Source organism: Electrona antarctica, assembly GCF_951216825.1.
Source record: "Electrona antarctica genome assembly, chromosome: 6".
Classification (NCBI taxonomy): Eukaryota; Metazoa; Chordata; class Actinopteri; order Myctophiformes; family Myctophidae; genus Electrona; species Electrona antarctica.
In genome coordinates this window covers 29,351,016-29,374,987 of record NC_136811.1, presented here as the reverse complement: position 1 = coordinate 29,374,987, position 23,972 = coordinate 29,351,016, and the positions used below count along the sequence as shown (strand labels likewise).

Sequence of the window (23,972 nt, the reverse complement as noted above, 5' to 3'; positions counted from 1 at the left end):
GCTGGAGCCAGGGATATTTTTGACATGGTCAAAGCTTTGCATCTATAAAAGTTGTGACGTTGAGGGGTCTGAAACTCAACCTGATCGTGACTGTAACATACAGAGAAGCCACCCCATTTCCCCACTTCCTGGGCTGTTTTTTGTAATTTGCAAATTGTAAATTGTTGATTTGAAGTGTTTTTGTTGTATGAATATATTTTAAGCATATATAATATATATACTTTGTGCATAATTTGCTGTGAGTATAGGCCTATGCTTCATGCCTTGAACTTGAGATGTATTGAACTTGAGTTTTTAACTGCTTCACATCTTGAATGATTCATTTTTCTTTTTAACTTCTTGGAACCAAATATTGCTTTTCAGAAATGTCGCCCTCAACTCTATCTGTTTCTCTATTAAATATTCTATGGGGAACATATGACCACTGAGGATAGCCGAGTCCGTTTGGGAACTGTTTGGTGTTGATTTCACTGGCCTATCTCATTTAGATGAACGACTCAGGCTGGGATCTTAGTGACAGAGGGTGCAGGGGTGGGGGTTGATCTGCGCCGGGATGGTCAAAGGGCTTTATACTAAGGGAGCTGCTACTGTACTCTCTTTACACTCCCTGTAACAATCTGTCTTCCTCTCAAAGTGCAGAAAGAATTGGAAAAGACAGTAAGGGGAGTACACAAAGGAGGGAAGAAAGGAGAGTGGGAGAGAGGCAGTGGGGAGACAGGACATGGAAGGAGAGAGCTGAAAACTAAAGAGCAGTAATAAAATTGCTGTCAACTTCTAATAAATACCTGAGAATGAATCTACTCCTATTCTATCTGTCCGTCCGTATGTACATAATGTAAAAGTATGTGTATACAGTATTGTGTTTACTTGTGAGGCGTGTCCAAGCGAGCTGCAAGTTGATTGAGTGCGCGTGCAGAGCATGGCATCACGTGTCATCTATCTATCTATCTATCTATCTATCTATCTATCTATCTATCTATCTATCTATCTATCTATCTATCTATCTATCTATCTATCTATCTATCTATCTATCTATCTATCTATCTATCTATCTATCTATCTATCTTAATCTATCCTGTCAGGTATGCCTGAGTGAGCCGCTAGGTGAGTTCCACACAGAGCATCTGATGGTCTTGTGCATGGTGATGGTACTGAGTGTGCGTTTGAGTTGGCAAACAGTGGACATGATAGGTTATCACCTGTTTCTAAATTGCAGGTAGGATTGGATGTTGATTGAAACAAAACAAGTACTCCCGTTTCCGAACCGACCAGATTCGGCTCTCATAAATAGTTGTGAAAGAATATTAAAATTAATTTTAGGTTATTTATTTGGAACAAGATAGACAGACATGTTTAACAAGAAATTAGATACTTCTCTTGTTGGCAAAAGGGAAGAAAAGAATAACAGTGGCCATTATTCGTGAGACCTACAACAGTGTGATAGCAGCATCACTAAACAGACTAGCTGGTCTGTTGGTAAATGTCTACATTTCATAGTGTGTACAGTACATACACATACATATATCTACTGTATCTAGTACCTAGTACCGTCCTACACTGCATTTGTGGTTCTGAACTATTATAACACACTGGTGTCTTAGAGAAAGCACAAGTTTGACAATTTGTTAAAAACCATTGTTAAACAAAATATTACAGACTGATCTTTCTAAAACTCAATTGAGCTAAATCATTTTCCATTAGTTCCCGCCATATTCTGACGTACACACATGATCTCAAAGAGCATTTAAGAGAACCGATAATTAGCCGTACCTTGGAATGTTGTCTTGTCCTACGTGTGCAGTGGTTGAAGATTCAGAGCCACTGTGCTACTCAACTATGAGCTCTCTAACCCTCAATAATACATTATTGAAACCCCTAAACCGAGCTGCCATTGCCAGTATGCTTCTCATGTGTAGGTTGGCAGCAGTAAGCTGCTGCTGAAAACTAATAGCACAATGAATAATCTGTTCAAGTTACACAATGTTACAGTCAGCATTCATCATTATGACTCTCTCTCGCCCTCTCTTTCGCTCATTCTCTCCCCCTCTCTTTCTGTGCATGCTTGTCTCTGTCTATATATCTCTTACTCTCTCTCCCTCCTGATCCTCGCTCCATCCCCTCGCTCTTCATCTCACTGTTTATCCTGGGGTGCTGACAGTGTGAACGGAGGCCAACGGCAGTCACCGTGGTTGATTACAGACAGGAAGTGCTTGTGGTCAGGGTGAGAGGGAAGAAGTGAAATAGGGGAGCAGGCTGGTGCCAGGTGGTGATCAAACCTCAATTCCTAAATGGAGCCACTGAACAGAAGGATACACTCGCTCGCCTCCAGAACTTCCACCCTAGTTACAGGCACCTGGTGAGAAGACAGGACAAGGCAAAGACCAGGCGCCAATGGCACGCAGTGGCATCTCCTAGCATGCCTCTTCAGTCTGCATTGATTAGTAGGCATGGCCAGACTACTTTCACTGTGTAGATATTAGTCTGGAACTTTGGTGTGGAGGATTTATTTACAAGGAGCCGTTACAAACAGATTACAACCTCACAGCAAAAAAAGTCTCACTTTGAATAGGGCTCTGATTGGTCACCCACAACTCTGGAGTGAGCTAAATGTAATTCAAACTGTGGAGTACCAGACCTGTCTCCCCAGGGATTTTCTTTTACCTGTGACAGTTTCGTTTGGTTTCCAGGCTAAGTAGGTCTCCGACCTAATATGTAAGTAATTAAGTAAGTACCACAGCGCAAAATAAAATATAAAATACAAAAACTAGTTTAACCTAACCTAAACACTTTTTTGTGTGGCTTTTGCCTTTTTCAATTTCTTTTGTAGAGGGATAGATAGAAAGTGGGCTGACAGGAAATGGGGAGAGAGATGGGGGGGTGACATGCAGTAAAGGCCGTCGGGATCGGGAGTCAAACCTGCGGCACACTGCCAGACTGGATTACCAGCCAAGGTGCCTGGACTGCTGAGCCACAGCCCAGCCCACCTAAATACATGTTATAGAAATAAATAATGCACGCTTAGTTTAGTGGAAGCAGACAATAAGTTGTCATAGAAATGTCATGACACACCATAACCACACACTCCATCCATTATGCTGTAGCACGCTGATCATAACACTATAACCTTTTATGCAAAAGGGGTAGAGCAATTATGATATAAGTGTATAACCATACTTGTAATGCAATTCTTAGCCACTCTTATAATGTAGGCAATACTATGCATGCATTACAATATATTATGAAGGTATATAACAAAATATAGATATGGGATTCATAGAAAGTGTGACACGCCTGATTGTGTATAAAATAACTGAATTTGAGTATCATTTTTCTCATGCACACCAAGACGGTGAGTTTCTCCAAACCAGGATCACTCACTGTGGTCCGTCATTACAGGCTCATAGACATGCATTAGCATGATCTCTCTGTCATTTGCATATCTCCCAGGAGCCTGTGGCTGGTCTAACACAGTATCCCTTTCTCTATGAATCGCTGCCTGCAGGCCAGAAAACATTTGACTTCATGGGCTATAATGTAGACTTTGCTATTTCCATAATTACACATATGGCTGCCGTTTCCCTAAAAATGAATACAACCAGGTAAATATATTAACCTTGCCAATGACAGTTCACATCACATCGTCAAGTTTAGTCTATTTGTATATAGCAAATGTCATACTTTATTGTTACATCTTGTGTACAAGTACATAAGAGTAAAACAGCAGCATAGACAACATCAAACAGCAACAACAAAAAAGAACAAACAAAGAGTAAAAAGAGTATCATATGTATTATATATATATATGCATGTTTTCCCAGAAGTAGCAAAGTTAGGTGAACTTTGTGTGATTGAACAATGATTCTAAAATAAGTTTTCCCATTACCCACATGCTTTAAAGAAGTAGTTCACCCTTATTTTATAACAATTACACACCCCATGAAGCCTTGTATTCATGGAGATTTCTTTGTTTTTGTCGCATTCCTGGGACAATAATTTGATGACTGGCGTAAAGATATTAATGTCCATGGATTCAAGGATTCATGGGGTGTGTAATTGATAGAGAATAAGTAATTTTTTCAGTGAACTACTCGAGTTGGTGTTTTAAGCATTATGTTATACTTTAGCTATTGAAAAATAGCAGATCTACAAGCTCAGAGCTACGCGCTACGAGCTTGTAGATCTGCTATTTTTGAAAATGTTGCGCAAATCTTTGAATATATATTCTTTCAGAGCGTTTTTAAGTAAAATATTTGCTTCTGTAGGCTCTCTGGAACAACATATTTTCAGATGGGAGTCCGCGGGCAATTACATATAATTCTGGGGGTCCTTGACATGAAAATATTTGAGAAAGACTGACATAGAAACATGGGTTTTTCAGAAAACTGTCAGGATTTATAAGATATTTGTAGAATCGTCCTCAGGTCTAAATGGGTTTAGCCTAACTACAAGCTGAAGGGTCATATGTTTGTTAGCCTGCTTTTAAAAGACACTGTTGTAGCAGACTTCAGTTAATGGGTTAGAGAACTTCAAGTTGCCAGTTTATGACATCAGAGTCGACATCCATGATGTATCTGTGATGTATTATATGACACCATATTTGGGCAAGGTTTAAGCCTGATCGGACCACCATTTACTTCTGTTGTGAAATTAAAGTAAAATATTTCAAAAATAATATCAAACTTTGTTTTGTTCTACTGGAAATGAAAGCGTCAACCATCTTTTAAGAATCTAATTTAAGTAATATTTTTAAGATGACTAGACACTGGGTACTGCACTCCCTGCACTTGTGTGGAACGCGTGTGTCGAATTTGAAGTCGGCGGGGCGAACGGTTCTCGAGTTACATGGATTACAGACATACGTACAGAGACTTGGTGCATTTATACAGTAAATAGATAAAATACATTCTTGAAGATATTTAGTACAAGCAGCACAGAGTTATATGCTGACAACACATCCTGATCAGCATCAGGTTTTGGTACCCAGCATTGATGGGCTTTATTTACCTCTTTCTCCCCTCAATCGTCCCTAGCTCCCCTTCTCTCCCCATCTCCCTCCATCCATTAAACGGAGAGGGAGAGAGAGAGAGAGAGAGAGAGAGAGAGAGACACACACACACACACACACACACACACACACACACACACACACACACACACACACACACACACACACACACACACACATTTCGTCTTTCTGTCTCTGGTCTGACCTAGTCTGAGACTCTGATGTCACACAGACACAACAGCAATTTGCACATCATTATTACCTAACAATGCTGATTTGGTCCAGCATTATCAGCCTCAAAATTCACACCAATGTTTTTGGCATGGTCACAAGATTGTAGAGAGAGATAACTAAGAGTGAATGTGATGCTTGGTAGTCTGGGAGTCTTACATCACTAAAATAATCTGTTTTACATCATTGGATGTGGTCATTCATTGGATTGAGATAGTTTGCAGAAACAGACATGTACAGTAGTGTATATAACTCACTGTCAACAGCATATAGTACTGATATGTAATATGTATTGCTGAATCCCCCCAAGTGGGAGAACTTCATATCATCATCTTGGACTCTATGTTCGGGCATGGCTGACCTTGGAACTCCATACATGGATAAGACTGTATACTTGTGACTGTATACTGTACAGTATATAAAGAATCAACAACTCTACAGTCTCTATAACTTTGGGAATTGTCATTTTCAGCACTCTAATCTCGCTATAACCATGGTGAACTTTGTAGCACTTGCCCGTGAGCATTGGATGAACATACTGGTGCCCATGGGATTTGTCATTGGATGGTACATGGATAAACAGCAGGACCAGAAGCTAACGGCTTTCAGGAACAAGAGTGCTTTGTACGGAAGGGAACTGAAGCCTGGAGAAGAGTATACCTGGAAGTAGAAGAGAGCCAGAGGCTGGAACGTATTGTCCTTGACCTTCAGCCTCTGTCCTCATCATGTATAAAAATTGTAATAAACAAAGAACAGAAAAAGTATTTCTTTATGTCCTATCCGGACACCCATAGATCAGGATGCTAAGTATTAATGATCTAATTAAATCGCCAGTGCCAATGTTTTTGCCTTTATTTGGAGAGCCACACTGCAGGCATGATGTGGGAGGCAGAGGTGAGGTCTTCACACGGAGAGAGACCATTGGACTTTTTTCTCTCTCTGTGTGAAAAAAGTCAACCGCGACCATTGGATCCATTATTTTGACCAAAAATCCCTTTTTCTGCATCAGAACACTAGGGCAGACGAACATTTGTTTCCCCACTGCCGGTTCCTGCCTGTAGTTTGTGTCTCCTACTGTAGCAACGGAGGATAATTCAGATGGTGGCGACAAGCGTCCTCTAGTGGTTAACTCTGAAAACACAAAATCTCGGCTTTCTCGGCTTTGGCACTCGGGCCCTATTTTCATCAGTTCCTTCACCCTTATCCCTAAACATCTTTGCCTTTTTGAGGGACTCTAGCCCCTCCTATGCTCAGCTTTGTGGGTCTGTGTGAACACAAACATTGGCTGATAATTGGCTGATCACTGCATAGCGATGATTTGATTGGCTGAGCAAAGTACATATTGAAGATAAAAGTGAGGGCAGAAAAGTGAAGACACCAAAAGTGATTGGACGGAATTACTTTTGTGATGATTTGATTGGCTGAGCACGGAATGTGATGTACAATGATGTATGATGATAGAGTTCCCCTCACTTCACACGGGTGTGATTATTTTACTATTTTGAAAAATCTAAGTCAAAGTTGTTCTACAAGCCGATCTACATCAACACGTTGTGAGCTTGTAAATTTGCCATTTGAACTATCCAAAAATATATTTCAAAATAGTAAAAAAAAATAAGTTTTATCCCCAATTCCGTGCTCAGCCAACCACCGCTATGGGGTACACACATTGCTCAGCCAATCAAACCATCGCTATGGGGTACACACATTGCTCAGCCAATCAAATCATCGCTATGGGGTACACACAAACACACAAAGCTGGGCAAAGAAGTTTAGGGATAAGGGTGACATAGGGCCCTCTGGGCCTTGGCAAAAAGGCGAGATATCTCGTACTTGGCACACGAAGAATTAACAACTCTTGACCAGGACAGTTGCTGTAATGTGGTTCAAAATCAGACTGATTGAAACAAATTGTTGTGTGACCAATACAAATAGTTGTTATACAACATAAAAAGGTCATGCATGGTAATTTTACCACACTTTATGTCAACTTGTAATTAACAATGTTAGCCAATTGCCAATTGCATTGCTACTGTATAGAGAACACACTGTTGCAGAGTTACATAAGTGACTGACTTACTGTATGTCTGTTGTATTGTTAACAATACATTCTACAGTATTGTTCGTAATCGTAACGTTACTGACAGTTTTTCCACTGCTTTTGAGACAAAATGCAATTGGAGGTGTTTTCCACATACGCCTCACAGTATGATAAATGGTAAATGGTAAATGGTGCATTTATATAGCGCCTTTATCCAAGGCGCTTTACATAGATTGTGCATACGATGAAAGAATTAAGGTAAGAAAATCGTCACTTTAACTTTTAAGTTATGAATCAAGAGACAAGTACGTTTTTATTCCTTTTATGTCCTCCTACTGTAGCTTCTACATCCTTTATGGACCACCATTGAAGATAATGGCTAAACTAAACTAAAGAAAAATCATTAGCAGTGTATACGGAGATGATTAGGATTCAAATAAAGATCATTTGTGTTCATTAACAAATGTCTTTGTCCGAACTATGGTGAAATCATAGATGTATTGGTAGCATATACAGTATGTGGATTCTTAAATGGAATGGTGTTCCCCTTTAAAGAGGCAGCAGAAGCCCGGTAGTAGAACGCCATCTGATAGTCATTACCCCTCCTTTCTCCTTCTCTCGCTCTCCTCCTTCTCCCTCTCTCGCTATCCTTTCCTTCCCTTAGCTCAGACGTAGTATTCATTATTCTGATGAAAAACACCCCACAGCCTAGCCAGTCCCTGGCCTCACACACACACACACACGCACACACACACACACACACACACACACACACACACACACACACACACACGCACACGCACACGCTCACACACATACACACACGCACACGCACACGCTCACACACATACACACACGCACAGACACACACGACATCCATCCATACGCATGAAAAAGGCACACAGACAACTTCCCCCCTTAGTCTCAGCCCAGCTGAACCATTCTGGCGCGGGTCAGGAACCTGTCAAAACTCGGAAGCAGGTTTGGACCCAGTGCGGTACCACAGAGCAGACATCTAGAAGACAGAGAAAGGGAATGAAAAGACAAGACGACACATACAGAGAGAGACAACAGACAACAGACAGATACTGAGAGAGAGAGAGAGAGAGAGAGAGAGACTCCAAGGGATAATCAACCTAGCTATTTATCGTAGACCTTGGATGCTCGTTTGTACACCCTGTGCTGAAAGTATGAGTGGGAGGGGAGCAGGGGATAAAGTGTCTTGCTATGATGCCACCAAGCAGACGTCTGGAGAGGGTCATTACCAAAAGAAGAACTGTCTGCTGCCCTCACACTGAGGGGAGGAAAAAGGGGGGGAAGAGAACTGAGAAGAATATAGGAATAAGTGGAAGAGAAGTGAAGCAAAGGAAGGGAAACAGGGGGGTAGAGATGGAGGGAGTCAAGGGAGGAGAGAGAGGGAGAGGGAGGGAGGGAGAATGGAATGGAAGCAGGAGGCAGGCTGTCAGGACTCCAGGCCGTGTGGTGTATTGCATGGGGGGAAAGGGTCGGAAGTGTTGGCCCCAAACCGAACCCCCCTGCTCCCTTCCTCCACCAACTCCCCCCCACTGAGCCCCGGTCCACAGACCCGACTCCGAATTCACCAGGCCCAATTTCTGTCCTCTGCCCAGCAGCCACACTCCACACTGTTTCCCAAGAGAACCAGACTCTACAGCTGCCTTATTAAACAGAGAGAGAGAGAGAGAGAGAGAGAGAGAGAGAGAGAGAGAGAGAGTGTGTTAAGGATTGGGAGAAGGAGAGGGAGGTCACACAACTGGAAGACATCAGATGAAGCCGTGCTCGTTCTCTTAGTTTTTCCGTTCATATCCCGTTTTATGATGGAGTTTCTCACAAACACGCTCGTGGTGCACCGAGTTCAAACACATAGTAAAAATCCATTGTTTGATTCGACATCCCTCAGAACATTGTAAAATAATGAAACAAATGCTGGAGAATTAAAGTCTGTGTGACTTTTATCTCATTTGTCTGATTTTAGTCTTCAAGTTGTCCTGGTTGGGGAACGTGGGGCCACACTCTCTAAGCCAGACCATTGTCCCCTGCTTTGTTCAACTCGAGCAGCGCTTGTGTGAACATTATGAGGTAATACAAAAGATATAAATGGATGAACATCTGCTGGTTCCTCTGATAGCCATGTCTTTTTAATTTCCTCTTTTATACAGTTTGGTTTCTGAAGTAGTCGTATATTGTTTTAACTTGTACTAATCCAAGGAAGGGATTCACTCTTTTATTGTACCGCCCATGCATCACAATCATACAGTCACCATTTACACCTGAACCTTAACCATCAGCTGCAGGCCACTGAGCAGCTTCACTTGAGAAACGTGTGGTTGAGTGCCTTGCTCAAGGGCATATAAGTAGTTGTAATTGAGGGTCGGGATATTACCTCATGCACTATTCCTTCACAAACATTTTCCAAGACAGGCAATTTGTCCCAACTTTGCTTTCCTTTCAAATCGCTACTGTCATCACAACATATTGAACTGATCTTATGTCTTTTCGACAGCATCAGTGTATCATTGTGTGGACAACTGTTTTGATTCTAGTCTACCTCAGCAGCTGACATCCACCTTAAGAATGTATGAATCACACAGTATGACAAGCGTTTTTCTGTTCACACTCCATTAATGCTGAGTTAGACATAAGATGTCATTGCAGATATCCATCTACAATATCTGAGTTTGCTGATGATTCTGTATGAGGTTTAGTCTTGTACTCACATACGTCACATAGTCAAGTAAGGTCATGCAGTCGAACCTTTCTCCACACTTTATTTCCGTTCATTTCAACACTCTCTACCAATGGAAGGAAAATATCCTGCTGAAAGCATTCATTACTTGGGAAAAAAAAGAAAGGAAATTTGACTGAAATGGAAAAAAAATGAAAAGAAATTTGACTGAAACGCTGTACTGATTTAGGTATTTAGCAGACTCTCTTATCCATAGCGTACATGGGTCATAGTAAATACCATGAACCTTAGTCAACCAACAACACGTCTAGCTTTCATTTTCCCAAATGTGGAACACAGAGATTAATATAATGAAGGTATAGCAACGTTTTTGAAATACTTCAGCGGTAAAGCAAATTCACAGACAGCCTGCTACAGTATTTGAGTTGCACTCAAATTTAATGATTGGTAAATAATTTGAATAAAAACAGTGGCAGCTGGTTTGCAGTCCATGATCAGGGGGAGATGAGTGAATCAGGGCCTTTTCAGTTGCTGCCCCCTTTCTGTGCAATGCAGTCCTAACCACAATCTTCAGATGCACATCCCCAGCAAGCACCTGGCTACGAGGCTTTCAAAGTTAGCAGGAGTGGCTATTTTGCACAAAATGCCACAAATCAAGAACGCAGCATCTGATTGCCATGATTGCACCAGCCTCAGGGTGGCACATATGGATCATGACGCAACACATTCAGTAGGCCCTGGCCATTTGTGCCAGACTAGATTTTCTACCATTTGACATTTTCTTCAAAACACACTTTTTACTACTCCTCAGTCCTTACACAACTCACACAAATCGGTGCACATTATCAGTCATGTGATCAAGATGTATCAGTCCTTTTCCAATTGACTTGGACTCCCTTCCAATTTTTGCAGGCCCTGGTTAGGCAATAGTTTTTACTTAACAAAACGGTAAACATTTCAAAATGTCTTTTATTCTTTCTTTTTTTCTGACCCATGTAAAGCAACTATTTACTGTAGAAAGGTGCTATATAATTAGGTATAAATGTGAGTTACAGTATAATTATTATATTATTATGGAATGTCTGTTAAGGATCTGCTATAACAAAAACGACCTGCCTTGCTTTGTTTCAGGAAGCGGCTGCCTCTTTCAGGGCAAAGCCGACCTCCTTATTACTGGGCTGTTGGCTACATCAAAGTAGCCTCCCAGATTCTTTCATAAAAGACTCCAGGACTGGGTAGCTCTACTTCTCTGTGAACTGTGAGAAGTCGTGCAGCAGTAGTAGCCGACTAAGGAGAAATCAGCTGTGATGTCATCGCCACTAATGAGGTGGCAGGAATGATTTGGCTGCCGGACTCACTCACCAGCCCACCGCTCGCTCTGTCTGTCTCTCTCTCACTCTACGTTTTTTTTTTAAACTTACAGTCAAGCTCTCTCACTCTCTTGCCCGTTTCCCCATCTACCAGCCAGTATACTGTAACTGCCTACCAGGCATGATGTTTTTCTGAAGCTATGCATTTCCCGTGGCTGGTTATATGAGCCAGAGTGTTCTGCTCTGCTATGCCCTGGTTGGTTGGTTCCAATAGTTTCCAGAGTCTTGCTTTTATGCATGAATTCGGCTAAACTGGGCTTATAATATACACACAATTTCAAAAGACGCCTCTTAATTATGGATGTGTGTGTTTGGGAAGGTTACTTTTTAAAATATGTATTATAGATTACTATTTACCAGACTTAACTGTTAATCATTGATATAATATATCACATCATTAACTATTAATCATTGATATAATATATCACATCATTAACTGTTAATCATTGATATAATATATCACATACTGTATGACTACCCTACAGTAAAAGAAAGCTGTCTACTGTCACAAGTCAAGGCTTGTAGAAATAGAGTAAGTAGAAATACACATTTCTACAAATGTAGGGGGGGGGGGGGATTATGTATAACAAGTGAGCAAACCTTTTTACATTTCTTGGAACTCTGCAAAAGTGTGTTTTGGGAATTATTTAATTGGCAGTCTAGCTTGTCAGGTAGGTTGTTCTACAGTGTGGGCATCCAAATGGCAAAAGCACAGTCACTTTTAGTCACAAGTCCTTGTCTGTCACACTCTCCCTCCCAGCTGTTCCACTATTCTGTCACACTGGGAGTGAGAAAAGGGGAATGGGCTGCACACTCTCTTCAAACAGTATTCAAACAGTATAAGCCTTAGTTTCTGGCCATTGACAACAACAACAATCATTTAGAATATAATTTCTGGAGTTCGGAGGGCCAAATCAGACTATTTCAGATTGACTTTCACTGATTTCAAACCTTTTTCTAGGCATCCAGCATTTGATATCATATCTTTAAGGCAGTTGTTTAGAGTAATTATGCAGCTGGTGTTACAAGCTTTAATGGGAGGCATTATGAACTGCATTACATATTTACGAGTGATGGTTGCCAAGTAGAAGCATGTGGGGAGAAATTAGAGAATAGGCCTACAACTGAGACAGGTGGTACCCCACACGCATGCATTTAATTACCTAGAGCAGGGGTTCTCAACCCGTGGGTCGCGACCCCTCGGGGGGTCGCCAAATTATTTTGGGGGGTCCCCAAAATATTAAAAAAAAATAAATAAATCACGATTTTTCAAAAATAGCAGACCTACAAGTTCATAGCGCACTACTCGGTGGCGCGCTATGAGCTTGTAGATCTGCTATTTTTCAATAGCTAAATTATAACAATGCTTAAAACATCAAAAGGGGTTCCCGCCCAAAATGGTTTAAGGTTATTGTAGCAGTCAATTTATATTGGGGGTCGGGAGGGGGCGGGGGTCCCGAGACATTGCCAAAGCATTTCCGGGGGTCCCCGGCCAAAAACGTTGAGAACCCCTGACCTAGAGCAACAGAACATTCTCTATTGGAAACATAGGATGTTACTGAATACTTGTTAATAATATAGGACGATGCTGAGCCTGAGACACCCATCAAGTGCCTAAGGCACGCAGGTTCTTCACAATAAGCTTGAGCTCTGGCACTTTGTAGAGACTATACTGTATGATGTATTTGTTGGGCACTGTCCTATAAATGCAAGTTGGGAACGATTCAAGTTGGGAATGCATGCCCCACCCGATTATGCAAGCCATTGTACTCATTGTCAGAGAACCCACTGGAGCCGGATGTCAGTCAGTCTGTGTCCCTTTAGTTTTTTTGGGCTTTTACCTTTATTGACAGGACAGTAGGCTGACACGAAATGGGGAGAGAGACGGGGAATGACATGCAGTAAAGGCCGCCGTGGTCGGGACCTTAGAGTATATACTCTAAGGTCGGGACTCAAACCCAAGACACGCTGTCAGGCAGACCAACTTCACTCACTGCCCTCCTGTGGGTCATCGGCGACATGTAGTGCGCCAAGTTTCAAGTCGGTCGGTCGGACGGGTCTTGAGATATGCAAACTCACACGCACACACACACGCAAAGATTCGCGTAATTTATAGTTAGATAGAAGGATACTAAGATTATTTTATTTTATTGTTTTGTTGATGCAATACGCTGTTGCCGTCTTAAGCAGGTCTCATCACTTTGGAGAAAAGAAAGAAAGTAAAAAGAAAGGAAATAATACATAAATAAATCTATTTTTCACTCCTTAGTTGAGTAAGCTCTATTTAGGTGTGTATACTTTTTAACACATCCCTGTGTGTAGCTTTTGCCAAACCCTTACGTAACATAGGCTTCTGGTTTTCTCCAGTACGTTCCATGCTGTAATGGCTGGCTGCCTAAGATGCCAGGGAGCTCACATCACAAGCTGCCACAGAGAGAAAGACACAGAGAGAGATAGACAGACAGACAGAAGCGCAGACAGAGAGAAAATGCAGTGCAGGGCCGGACAAGTTATCAAAGTGTCAAATTCCAGGTAGTGTATACCAGACGATCGTCTCTGTTGGGTGGAAACCTCTTATGTCCAAAACAAAACATTAGCAAAAGTAGCAGATTGACGAGCTTATTGATGAGCTTGTAGATCTGCTACTTTTGACGACGTTTGCCAATAAACCACAAAAAGTTAGAATCTGGAGATAAGAGGTTTCTGCCCGACAGCGACGCTACTGTATGCTACACTGCTTGCCTGATGCTAGGGAACCAATCTGTTTAGAGCCTGATGCTAGGGAACCAATCTGTTTAGAGCCTGATGCTAGGGAACCAATCTGTTTAGAGCCTGATGCTAGCCTGATGCTTGCCTGATGCTAGGGAACCAATCTGTTTAGAGCCTGATGCTAGCCTGATGCTTGCCTGATGCTAGGGAACCAATCTGTTTAGAGCCTGATGCTAGCCTGATGCTTGCCTGATACTAGGGAACCAATCTGTTTAGAGCCTGATGCTAGGGAACCAATCTGTTTAGAGCCTGATGCTAGGGAACCAATCTGTTTAGAGCCTGATGCTAGCCTGATGCTTGCCTGATGCTAGGGAACCAATCTGTTTAGAGCCTGATGCTAGCCTGATGCTAGGGAACCAATCTGTTTAGAGCCTGATGCTAGCCTGATGCTAGGGAACCAATCTGTTTAGAGCCTGATGCTAGCCTGATGCTTGCCTGATGCTAGGGAACCAATCTGTTTAGAGCCTGATGCTAGCCTGATGCTAGGGAACCAATCTGTTTAGAGCCTGATGCTAGCCTGATGCTTGCCTGATGCTAGGGAACCAATCTGTTTAGAGCCTGATGCTAGCCTGATGCTAGGGAACCAATCTGTTTAGAGCCTGATGCTAGCCTGATGCTTGCCTGATGCTAGGGAACCAATCTGTTTAGAGCCTGATGCTAGCCTGATGCTAGGGAACCAATCTGTTTAGAGCCTGATGCTAGCCTGATGCTAGGGAACCAATCTGTTTAGAGCCTGATGCTAGCCTGATGCTTGCCTGATGCTAGGGAACCAATCTGTTTAGAGCCTGATGCTAGCCTGATGCTAGGGAACCAATCTGTTTAGAGCCTGATGCTAGCCTGATGCTTGCCTGATGCTAGGGAACCAATCTGTTTAGAGCCTGATGCTTGCCTGATGCTAGGGAACCAATCTGTTTAGAGCCTGATGCTAGCCTGATGCTTGCCTGATGCTAGGGAACCAATCTGTTTAGAGCCTGATGCTAGCCTGATGCTTGCCTGATGCTAGGGAACCAATCTGTTTAGAGCCTGATGCTAGCCTGATGCTTGCCTGATACTAGGGAACCAATCTGTTTAGAGCCTGATGCTAGCCTGATGCTTGCCTGATACTAGGGAACCAATCTGTTTAGAGCCTGATGCTAGCCTGATGCTTGCCTGATGCTAGGGAACCAATCTGTTTAGAGCCTGATGCTAGCCTGATGCTTGCCTGATGCTAGGGAACCAATCTGTTTAGAGCCTGATGCTAGCCTGATGCTTGCCTGATACTAGGGAACCAATCTGTTTAGAGCCTGATGCTAGCCTGATGCTTGCCTGATACTAGGGAACCAATCTGTTTAGAGCCTGATGCTAGCCTGATGCTTGCCTGATGCTAGGGAACCAATCTGTTTAGAGCCTGATGCTAGCCTGATGCTTGCCTGATGCTAGGGAACCAATCTGTTTAGAGCCTGATGCTAGCCTGATGCTTGCCTGATGCTAGGGAACCAATCTGTTTAGAGCCTGATGCTAGCCTGATGCTTGCCTGATACTAGGGAACCAATCTGTTTAGAGCCTGATGCTAGCCTGATGCTTGCCTGATGCTAGGGAACCAATCTGTTTAGAGCCTGATGCTAGCCTGATGCTTGCCTGATGCTAGGGAACCAATCTGTTTAGAGCCTGATGCTAGCCTGATGCTTGCCTGATGCTAGGGAACCAATCTGTTTAGAGCCTGATGCTAGCCTGATGCTTGCCTGATGCTAGGGAACCAATCTGTTTAGAGCCAAAACTCCACCCTTCAACCACTAACTTTAGCTTGCTGTTCCTATTCTTTTACGTTTGACTGCACTTCATACGAAAAATAGGCTGTTTGTCCAGGCCTCTGTATGAGAACAAGGGGGCGTAATACAGTGTGAAGCAATCAGGGGTGTGTATGAGGGAGAGAATGATATTGGTGGAAATAGGATTAAAGCTGAGGCGGTTGTTTTGGTAAAAATTGCAAAAAGAACAGAGCAGAGTGGAATCCTCTGTGTGTGTGTGTGTGTGTGTGTGTGTGTGTGTGTGTGTGTGTGTGTGTGTGTGTGTGTTTGATGTTGTAGTCTTGTAAAGTAGCAGCTGGAGAGGGCTGTCCCCTGAGAACCACTATAGCCGGCTAGTAAATCCCACACCACAGACACACACGCACACACGCGCGCGTGCGCACACTGTACATTCACAGATGCAGGCTTTAATAAAGCTATGGCTATAAGGAAACAAAGCAGACCCATCTAAGCTATTCCAGAATACAAATTAACCTGCTAAGCATACAGGCAATTTAACAATGTACAATGCACAATATACAAAGTATGTGAAGAAGTGCCACTGCAAACATTACTGTATAATCTATATCACTTTTTACTCCCTCTATATAAATTACAAGAGCAAAATAAATGGCCACCATGTGAATATGGTCTATGGTTCTCAAAGTTTGATACCAGGGGGCCCTCGGGAAAACTTGTAAATATAGCAATAGCATGCATCAAATATTTGAGAGATACTTGGAGATTACATTTTTTATATTATAGCCTATATTTTTAAAACATTTTAACAATACAAATCTTGTATGGGTCCCTGGCACAAAATGTTTTCAGATGGGGTTCTGTGGCCAAATACACCAATTAATCAGGGAGTCCTTGTAATGAAATGGTTTAAAGCACTGGTCTATGGGAACAATGTTTTGAATGCTATCATATAAGTACATAAACAAAAGTATTGTGACTCAGTCTAGTTCCACTGTAAAACTATGCGCGTACAGTAAAAGTTGACCTGTCCTGATGGAGAGCTACAGTAAGTAAGTAATGCTGCCCACAGCAGGGGGCAACACCCAGTTACTATGAAGTCAGTAGCTCAGTAAAACTCACAATAATCCTGAGACACGCTCACACAATATGATGTAAAATTCTCCATTCAGTGTCAATGGGAATTTAATGTTTGTGTAGGACAAAGTTTGTAGACACACCAACAGCTGGACATAGGAGGGGCTAGCGCCCCTCCAAAATAGTGTTTTGAAAAATGTGAAAGCTAGAGCAACAAGAGTCTCAGTACGCAAATATAACGAAACTAGCCGATCTACAATCTCACAACGTCATCATGGCATGTGCCACTTTGGGAGCTTGTAGATTTGCTATTTTAGCTACTTTTGTGATATTGTAGTATGATGAAGTAGGGCAATAAACGAAAAAACATTAAAAGTTGAAATATGGAAACACAAGATTTTTGCCAGCAAATGATATCCACGTGTCGTCAAATAGCTTTTTTCTTTCCTTAACCCTCGCATACAGTAAAATAGCCAATCTACAAGCTCACAACGAGTTGCGTTGCGACACGTTATGAGCTTGTAGATCGGCTATTTTCAGTGAAGATATTTAATGTAGAGTGAAAACAGAAAAGACACTAGCATAGAGCCCTGCGGGACTCCGGCCAACCAACGTTGGGGTTTTAGTGGTTAATTTGAGGAAATATACAGGATGACATCATGCTGCAGCTGACTGCCACCAAACACTCCTATTTTAGACTAGTGGACGGTTGCCAAGGAGACGATATAACGCACTCCAGATGATTCCCTCCTAGGATTATCTCATTATCACACACAGCGCAGCTGCACAACCTGTGTGTGTGTGTGTGTGTGTGTGTGTGTGTGTGTGTGTGTGTGTGTGTGTGTGTGTGTGTGTGTGTGTGTGCGTGTGCGTGCGTGTGCGTGCAATAATGTGTGTATGACAGACTAAATGTAATTTTATAGTTAGGCATTAAAGTTTGGATTGGGGTTTAGATTGCTGTAAAGTGGACTTGGTTTATTTCATCCCGGTTGAAAAGTTCACCTGCTTGACAAAAAAAGAACGATATTATTCCTGAGGCCCCCCTTAAGCATTTATTGCTTTAATCTGCCGTCTTAGTTCATGTCTGTGTACAGTCTACTGTACACAGAAAAACTGGGATGTGCATATCGTTTTCCTCCATTATAGTCTACTGTGTCCCACCCACATATCTTCTATAATAATAATCCATCCATCCATCCATCTTCAACCGCTTATCAGTAGTCGGTTCGCGGGGTAACAGCTCCACCAGAGTAGCCTGGCTAATAAGCCAGACTAATATCACACAACACTGTCGCGGTATATCAGTCTGGGCTGGCTCCACTTGGATTTCATTTCCCGGGGGGCGGGTTCAAACATTTTCTCTTTGACGCAATTGGTCAGAGCTACTGTCAGTCAAAAGTCTCAAGCATTGAACGTCACTGTACCAAAGCCCGCCCATATTGCATACCGTGTCCCGATTGGTCCGACCTGTTCTCGATTGTAGGAAAGAGGCGTGCTACTGAGCCTCGCCAGACCGAAATCCGCTGGTAGGCAACTTTTTTTTGCCAACGGCTGATTCGGTCTGGTTTATTAACCAGGCTACCACCAGAGAGCTCCAGACTTCCCTCTCAAGAGCAACATTAGTGACTTCCTCCTGGGGGATCCCGAGACGTTCCAAACTTAGAGTATATATGAATAGAGACGGCACCGGATATCTCATCCCATCCACTTGCATTAAGTTGCTCAAAAGCGCATGAGGCGATTTCACTCAGGAACAGAGTGCATTCTGGGATGGATTTGTCCCAAACTCATGAACGCGCTGGCCGTTGACTATCATTGCACGCGTTCACGTATGAAACAGCGGCGTTCACATATGAAACAGCAGCGTTCACATATGAAACAGCATTCACGTGTCATCGTGAACGTGCACAATGATAGTCAACGGACCAGCGCGTTCATGAGTTTGGCCCAGCGCTGCAATACCAAATTCGGCCACTATGTCTATTTCGCCTCAGGGTTTCCTCCGGGTGCCGTCTCTATTCATATATACTCTAAGGTTCCAAACCAGTGAGTCGATGAGTTTACTCCAACTGCACCTTGGTCTGCCCTGGGGTCTCCTCCCAGTGGGACGTGCCTCGAGGACGTGCCTCGAGGACCTCCCTAGTAATTATAATAATAATACATTGCAAAGTGAATCTAGTCTGTGTTGTGGTGCTATTAATTTGACAATGAATAGGAGATTGATCTAACTGAATACATGTTGAAACATTCCACCAAAATTAAGTTAATCTTAAAGTATGTTAATGTATATGATCTCAAAAACTAGCTGCCTAGTGGAATGCACACAGACTGTGGCAAAGAAGGCCAGACAACGGCCGTATGACCTTGGGCAGTTGAGGAAGTCCAAAGTCTCTGAGAAGTTCCTGAAATCCCTCAACTCTGCTTTTTTTTAAAGATTTGTTTTGGGCTTTTGTGCCTTTATTGATAGTTACAGTGAAGACAGACAGGAAAGAGGGAGAGAGAGAAGGGGAGAGACATGCAAAGGTCGTCATGAACGGGACTCGAACACGCAACACACTGTCAGGCAAGAGCCTATATGTGGCATGCGCCTGGACCACTAGGCCAGCGGGCGCCCCTGCTATATGATTTTTGTGAGCTGTGTTTTTGCATCATGTAGAATGCATAAGACAGTAGGACAAAGATGATGAAGGACAAACACCACCCCAGTAACAGACTGTGTGATGAGGACTGGCAAGTGTCTCAAAGCCCAGGACAAAAAAATAAGAAATAAAACAAAACAAATGTTACCATTACAATGTTACCATTGTATTTTAATGGTAACAAATTAACAATGGCAATGGCATTGACATTGACAAATTAAGCTATGTCTAACATGAAAATGTTAGCTTTGTTAACTTACCCTTTCAATCCAAGGGCCACCGCTAGCCACTTTGGTTTAGATTAATTATGGTAACAATGTTAAGAGGCTATTTTTCATTCAATTTGTGCTAATGCAGAAACTCTCATCACAATGTGACAAGTGCTTGGAAAATTTAAATACAAGAAACCCAAATCACTCAAATAAAGAAAATAAATGACCAAAATGACAAAGTGAAAGAATGTGTGGGCCCCATTTGAAACTTTATGTCTGAGGTTGCACTTCCTGGCTGAGAAAATCAGCCAGACTTGTTACGTTGGGCGTAACAGTCCAACAATGTTGCATATTTCATGTCTGATAAGGGCTGTAGACACCAAGGTTATTACCCAGGATTAGTAGTATAAGAGTTAGTATTTCTCCCAGAGGAGCGAATTTAACTGACATTTGCAGCTCCCATTATACTGTTTAGATCATACTCAAATTCTTCTGTAAACTGAGAGAGTCACTGTCTGCAGAAAAAAAGAATGATCTTGGACACCACTCAGTGAAAGTTGAAAGCCCTCATTTATGTTTTATAATGCATCACATGAGGTTAAAAAGTGCACACATTGGTGCAGACACTGTCTTCCATAGGGAACAAATTCTGAACACACTTCTTCTTAACCTCATACAATGCTTTTGCCAGTAAAATAAACTTTTACCTCAAAAACATTATCATCAGTCAATGATGAGCGTTTGTCCTCTTTGTGCTAATTGGGGAGGGTCATTCACTTTTCATTATCGTAACCAAATGATCGAGGAGAGTTGGAAGAGGAAGAGGAGGAGAAAGGATCGACTTAAAGGGAGATGAAGATGGACAGGAGGAAGATCAGGAGGAAGAGGAGGAGACTGTAATCGGAGGTGGGTTTTCGACAGTAGCCCAGACCAGACCTGACAGGTTCTCTCATATCCGTCTTCATTCAGTCCCAGAGTGGGACTCTCCACATGGTAAAACCATCAAGCATGCACGCACGCACGCACGCACCCACACACACACACACACACACACACACACACACACACACACAGAGAGAGAGAGAGAGAAGACACACATGTTCTCTCTCGATCTGAACATCAGGAAATGGCTATTACTCGCGTCTGAGAAAGAAAGACAGAGCAATAGAGAATTGGAGAGAGAGACAGAGAGACAGACATAAACAGTGGGACACTTAAAAATAAAATAGGAACTTATAGACAAGGATACTGTAGAGTGTTGGATTGAGTGTTGGATGAAAGGTTGTGTCATTACTACTGAACAGAGGAATAGAAGTTGTTGAGTAGTCTTAACTATCCAAGTTCCTTAGAGCAAGGCACCCAGCACCTAACAGCTGGAGGTGCTAAATGTTGCAGAGTAGTATAACTGTATTTGAGAATCCCCTAGGTGTGTTTGAAAAAAGGTTAGTGGTGCAACTCCGTGTGGGTGTCCCCGGGGGTGACCCGGAAGACCCACAGGAACGTGCCCAGGGTGCCGGCCCGTTTCCGGCGAACCGCCCCATGTCCGAAACGATAGAGAAATGACAGAGTTACCGCGTGGGGGTCCCCAGGGGTCCCTGGGGGGTCCCCGAAACATCCAGACCCCCAGGCCAGCCAGCCACCCACGGACACACATAGCTCCGTAAGGGAGTGGTTGCACCACTCAAAAAGTAAAAAGTGTGTTCTTGGCCAACTTGCATACCAATGAATGTGTTCATATGTACACTATTAAAATGAAATTAGCTGGATTCAATAAAAAATAATGTAGTTAGTCGGATAAGAATTCATCCTCCTTCTACTTGGCTGATAATCAACTTGCAGTACAATAAGATTGTAGTCAATTAATTATCAGGATGGATAATGGTCAAAACAACTACACAAAACAGACATACATGTACAGTATAATTCTGTCTCGGGCCACTAGAGGGAGTGAGAGATGGGATGGGGGCCAAACGCAGGCCTATAATAACCACCAGACATGACTCATTCCCCATGGCAATACCACAGTGACCACAGACAGCTCTCTGGCAGACAAGGAGCAGAAATCTGACCCGGCAGAGTTTGTGAATGGGATAGGAATGAGCAGAGCCAGGCTAAATTTAATAGTATTCCAATAGGTCTCAAAGATTTAGGAGTGAAGAAATCAAGGAGTGTTTGGTTTGGCATAATTTTGTACTATAATATTAATACTGTAAATATGTATAAATACATTTCTTTCACACCATTTTCATGATCAGCTTTCATGACACATGAGATGGCTTCACAGCTCAGTATATTAAATGCATGACTTAACACAGCATATATTTATTTCCATCAATTAACCTTAATTAACAGCTCTATCAGCAATCACTGCCTGGGCAAGCTCTATTGCTATTCTATTGCTCACATAATGTCAGACCCACCAAAGGACCCCACAAAAGCAACAAAGACACTTCCTTGGATGTCAATAAAGACCTCATCGTCATTCGTGCCCACACTTCCACGATGGAAAACCACTCAAGACGCATATGTTGGACCTCCAAAATCATTATTTGATAACATGACTGGAAAACCTAGACTCCACAGAAGCCAAGAAAGCGTCTAATCTATAGGCACAGCAATGATATTTTCAAAATAAAAGTGAGTGGTTTTCCCCTTTTAGCAGAGGAGCGAGCGCTGAGCGGTCAAATTACATGAACACAGCAGGCAGGAAGTGTTTTGCAACAGCGGAAAATCTTCAGGTCCAGTCTGACCACTAGACGGTCACACTTCATAAGGTCTGGAGGTTGCGGTCAGCGAATGGATACCTTCCCTGCTCTGAACGGCTGGATACCTTGTCATACGTCTCTCACTCATTTTCTCGCAAACTTTTTCCGTCTCTCTCTGTCGCCTCTCTTGCTGTCACGTCTAACTCATACCCGACTTGTAATTGTATCCTCCTTTATCTGAATTTCCCTCCTTTAACAATTTGTGTCATTCTCTCTCATCTCTTTCTCCCCCACTGTTACCCATTCTTTCTTTATCGTAACATTCTTCTTCTTTTCTTTCACTACTGTAACTTTTCTTCCATTTGTTTATTTTTCTCTTCATGTTCTCATTCTCTCGCTTCTTCACTTGCTCATTGTCTAATGCCTTTGTGTCCCACTTTTATTATATTCTTGTCCTTTCTCTTTTACAATCTTATACCTTTTTCAATCTTTTTCTCTCTTTCACTCTCTCTCTCTTCCCCTGTTTGTGGTCAGTCACACTTAATCTAGCCCTATCCATCTGTTTCTCTTCATTCATTTAGTCTCGTCTGTTTTCCATTAAGATTACATCAGGCTTTGACCTATTAGTGTGCCGTGACTTTTTTTTTTGAAGTCATTCTGTGGTTACAGGTTAAGCTCAAACACCACCACTCTCCCAGCTCAAAATAATACAGAGAGGATTTGGGAGAAAGTATATATGTCGGGCTGGGGCTCTTAAACTTTTTCAGCTGGGGACTGAAACAAGAAATTTAGTGTTTTGTCTTGGGACCCAAGATCATTAAAAAGAAAACCTCTGGTGTTCTGGTCATGTGGGAACCGACAGAACTAGGCTCATGATCCATTATGGCTCCAAACCTATAATTTAAGAAACCAGCTCAATAATAACACTATACAAGTTACAATCTGTAAATTGCGAGAAAATGTCAATTTAACTTCATATTCCGTGGAGGTGGCCATGATTCCAAACTGACTGCAAAGCAATCTGGTTATCGACAAGAATTTGAATAATGTGGTAATCATGTGATTTTGAATGTATTCAAAGTGACTTTCCAAATCCTACGTAACGTTTAGGGCTCCAATTTCGTCGCCGGCGCTACCTGCAATGCGGCCCGCAAGTCAGCCGCTGCCCGAAAATTACGAGTATAGGAGCTTGCTCTGTCCCTAAATGGTATTTTGGTCCAGCATCACCCGCTATCTATTATGCAGACACCGGTATTTGTGCCTATATCTGTGGTCATAGGCGTGTTGGCACGCTTTCCCCTAAATTGCTATTTTGGTCACATACATTTGGGAAGGCGCATAGTGGAGTTTAAAAGCACCCGTATGCCAAATTAGTTTGGTATAGAGGGGTGCGCACCACGCACCTGCAATGGAGATGTCCAGAGTCAGGCTGCTTCATCTGATCATCTCTCCTTATTCTCCTATGCATCTCTTT

The 23,972-nt window shown here is 42.5% G+C and overlaps 1 protein-coding gene across 1 annotated transcript; it reads left to right on the top strand.

Moving 5' to 3' along the window:
* Positions 1–5,729: 5,729 nt before the first annotated feature.
* LOC306925312 (NADH dehydrogenase [ubiquinone] 1 beta subcomplex subunit 1-like) lies at positions 5,730–5,906 on the top strand (the record flags this gene model as incomplete). The annotated part of the gene is made up of 1 exon (XM_079504070.1): positions 5,730–5,906. The coding sequence occupies one exon, from the start codon at positions 5,730–5,732 to the stop codon at positions 5,904–5,906; it is 177 nt and encodes a 58-aa protein (XP_079360196.1).
* Between the last annotated feature and the right edge of the window lie 18,066 nt (positions 5,907–23,972).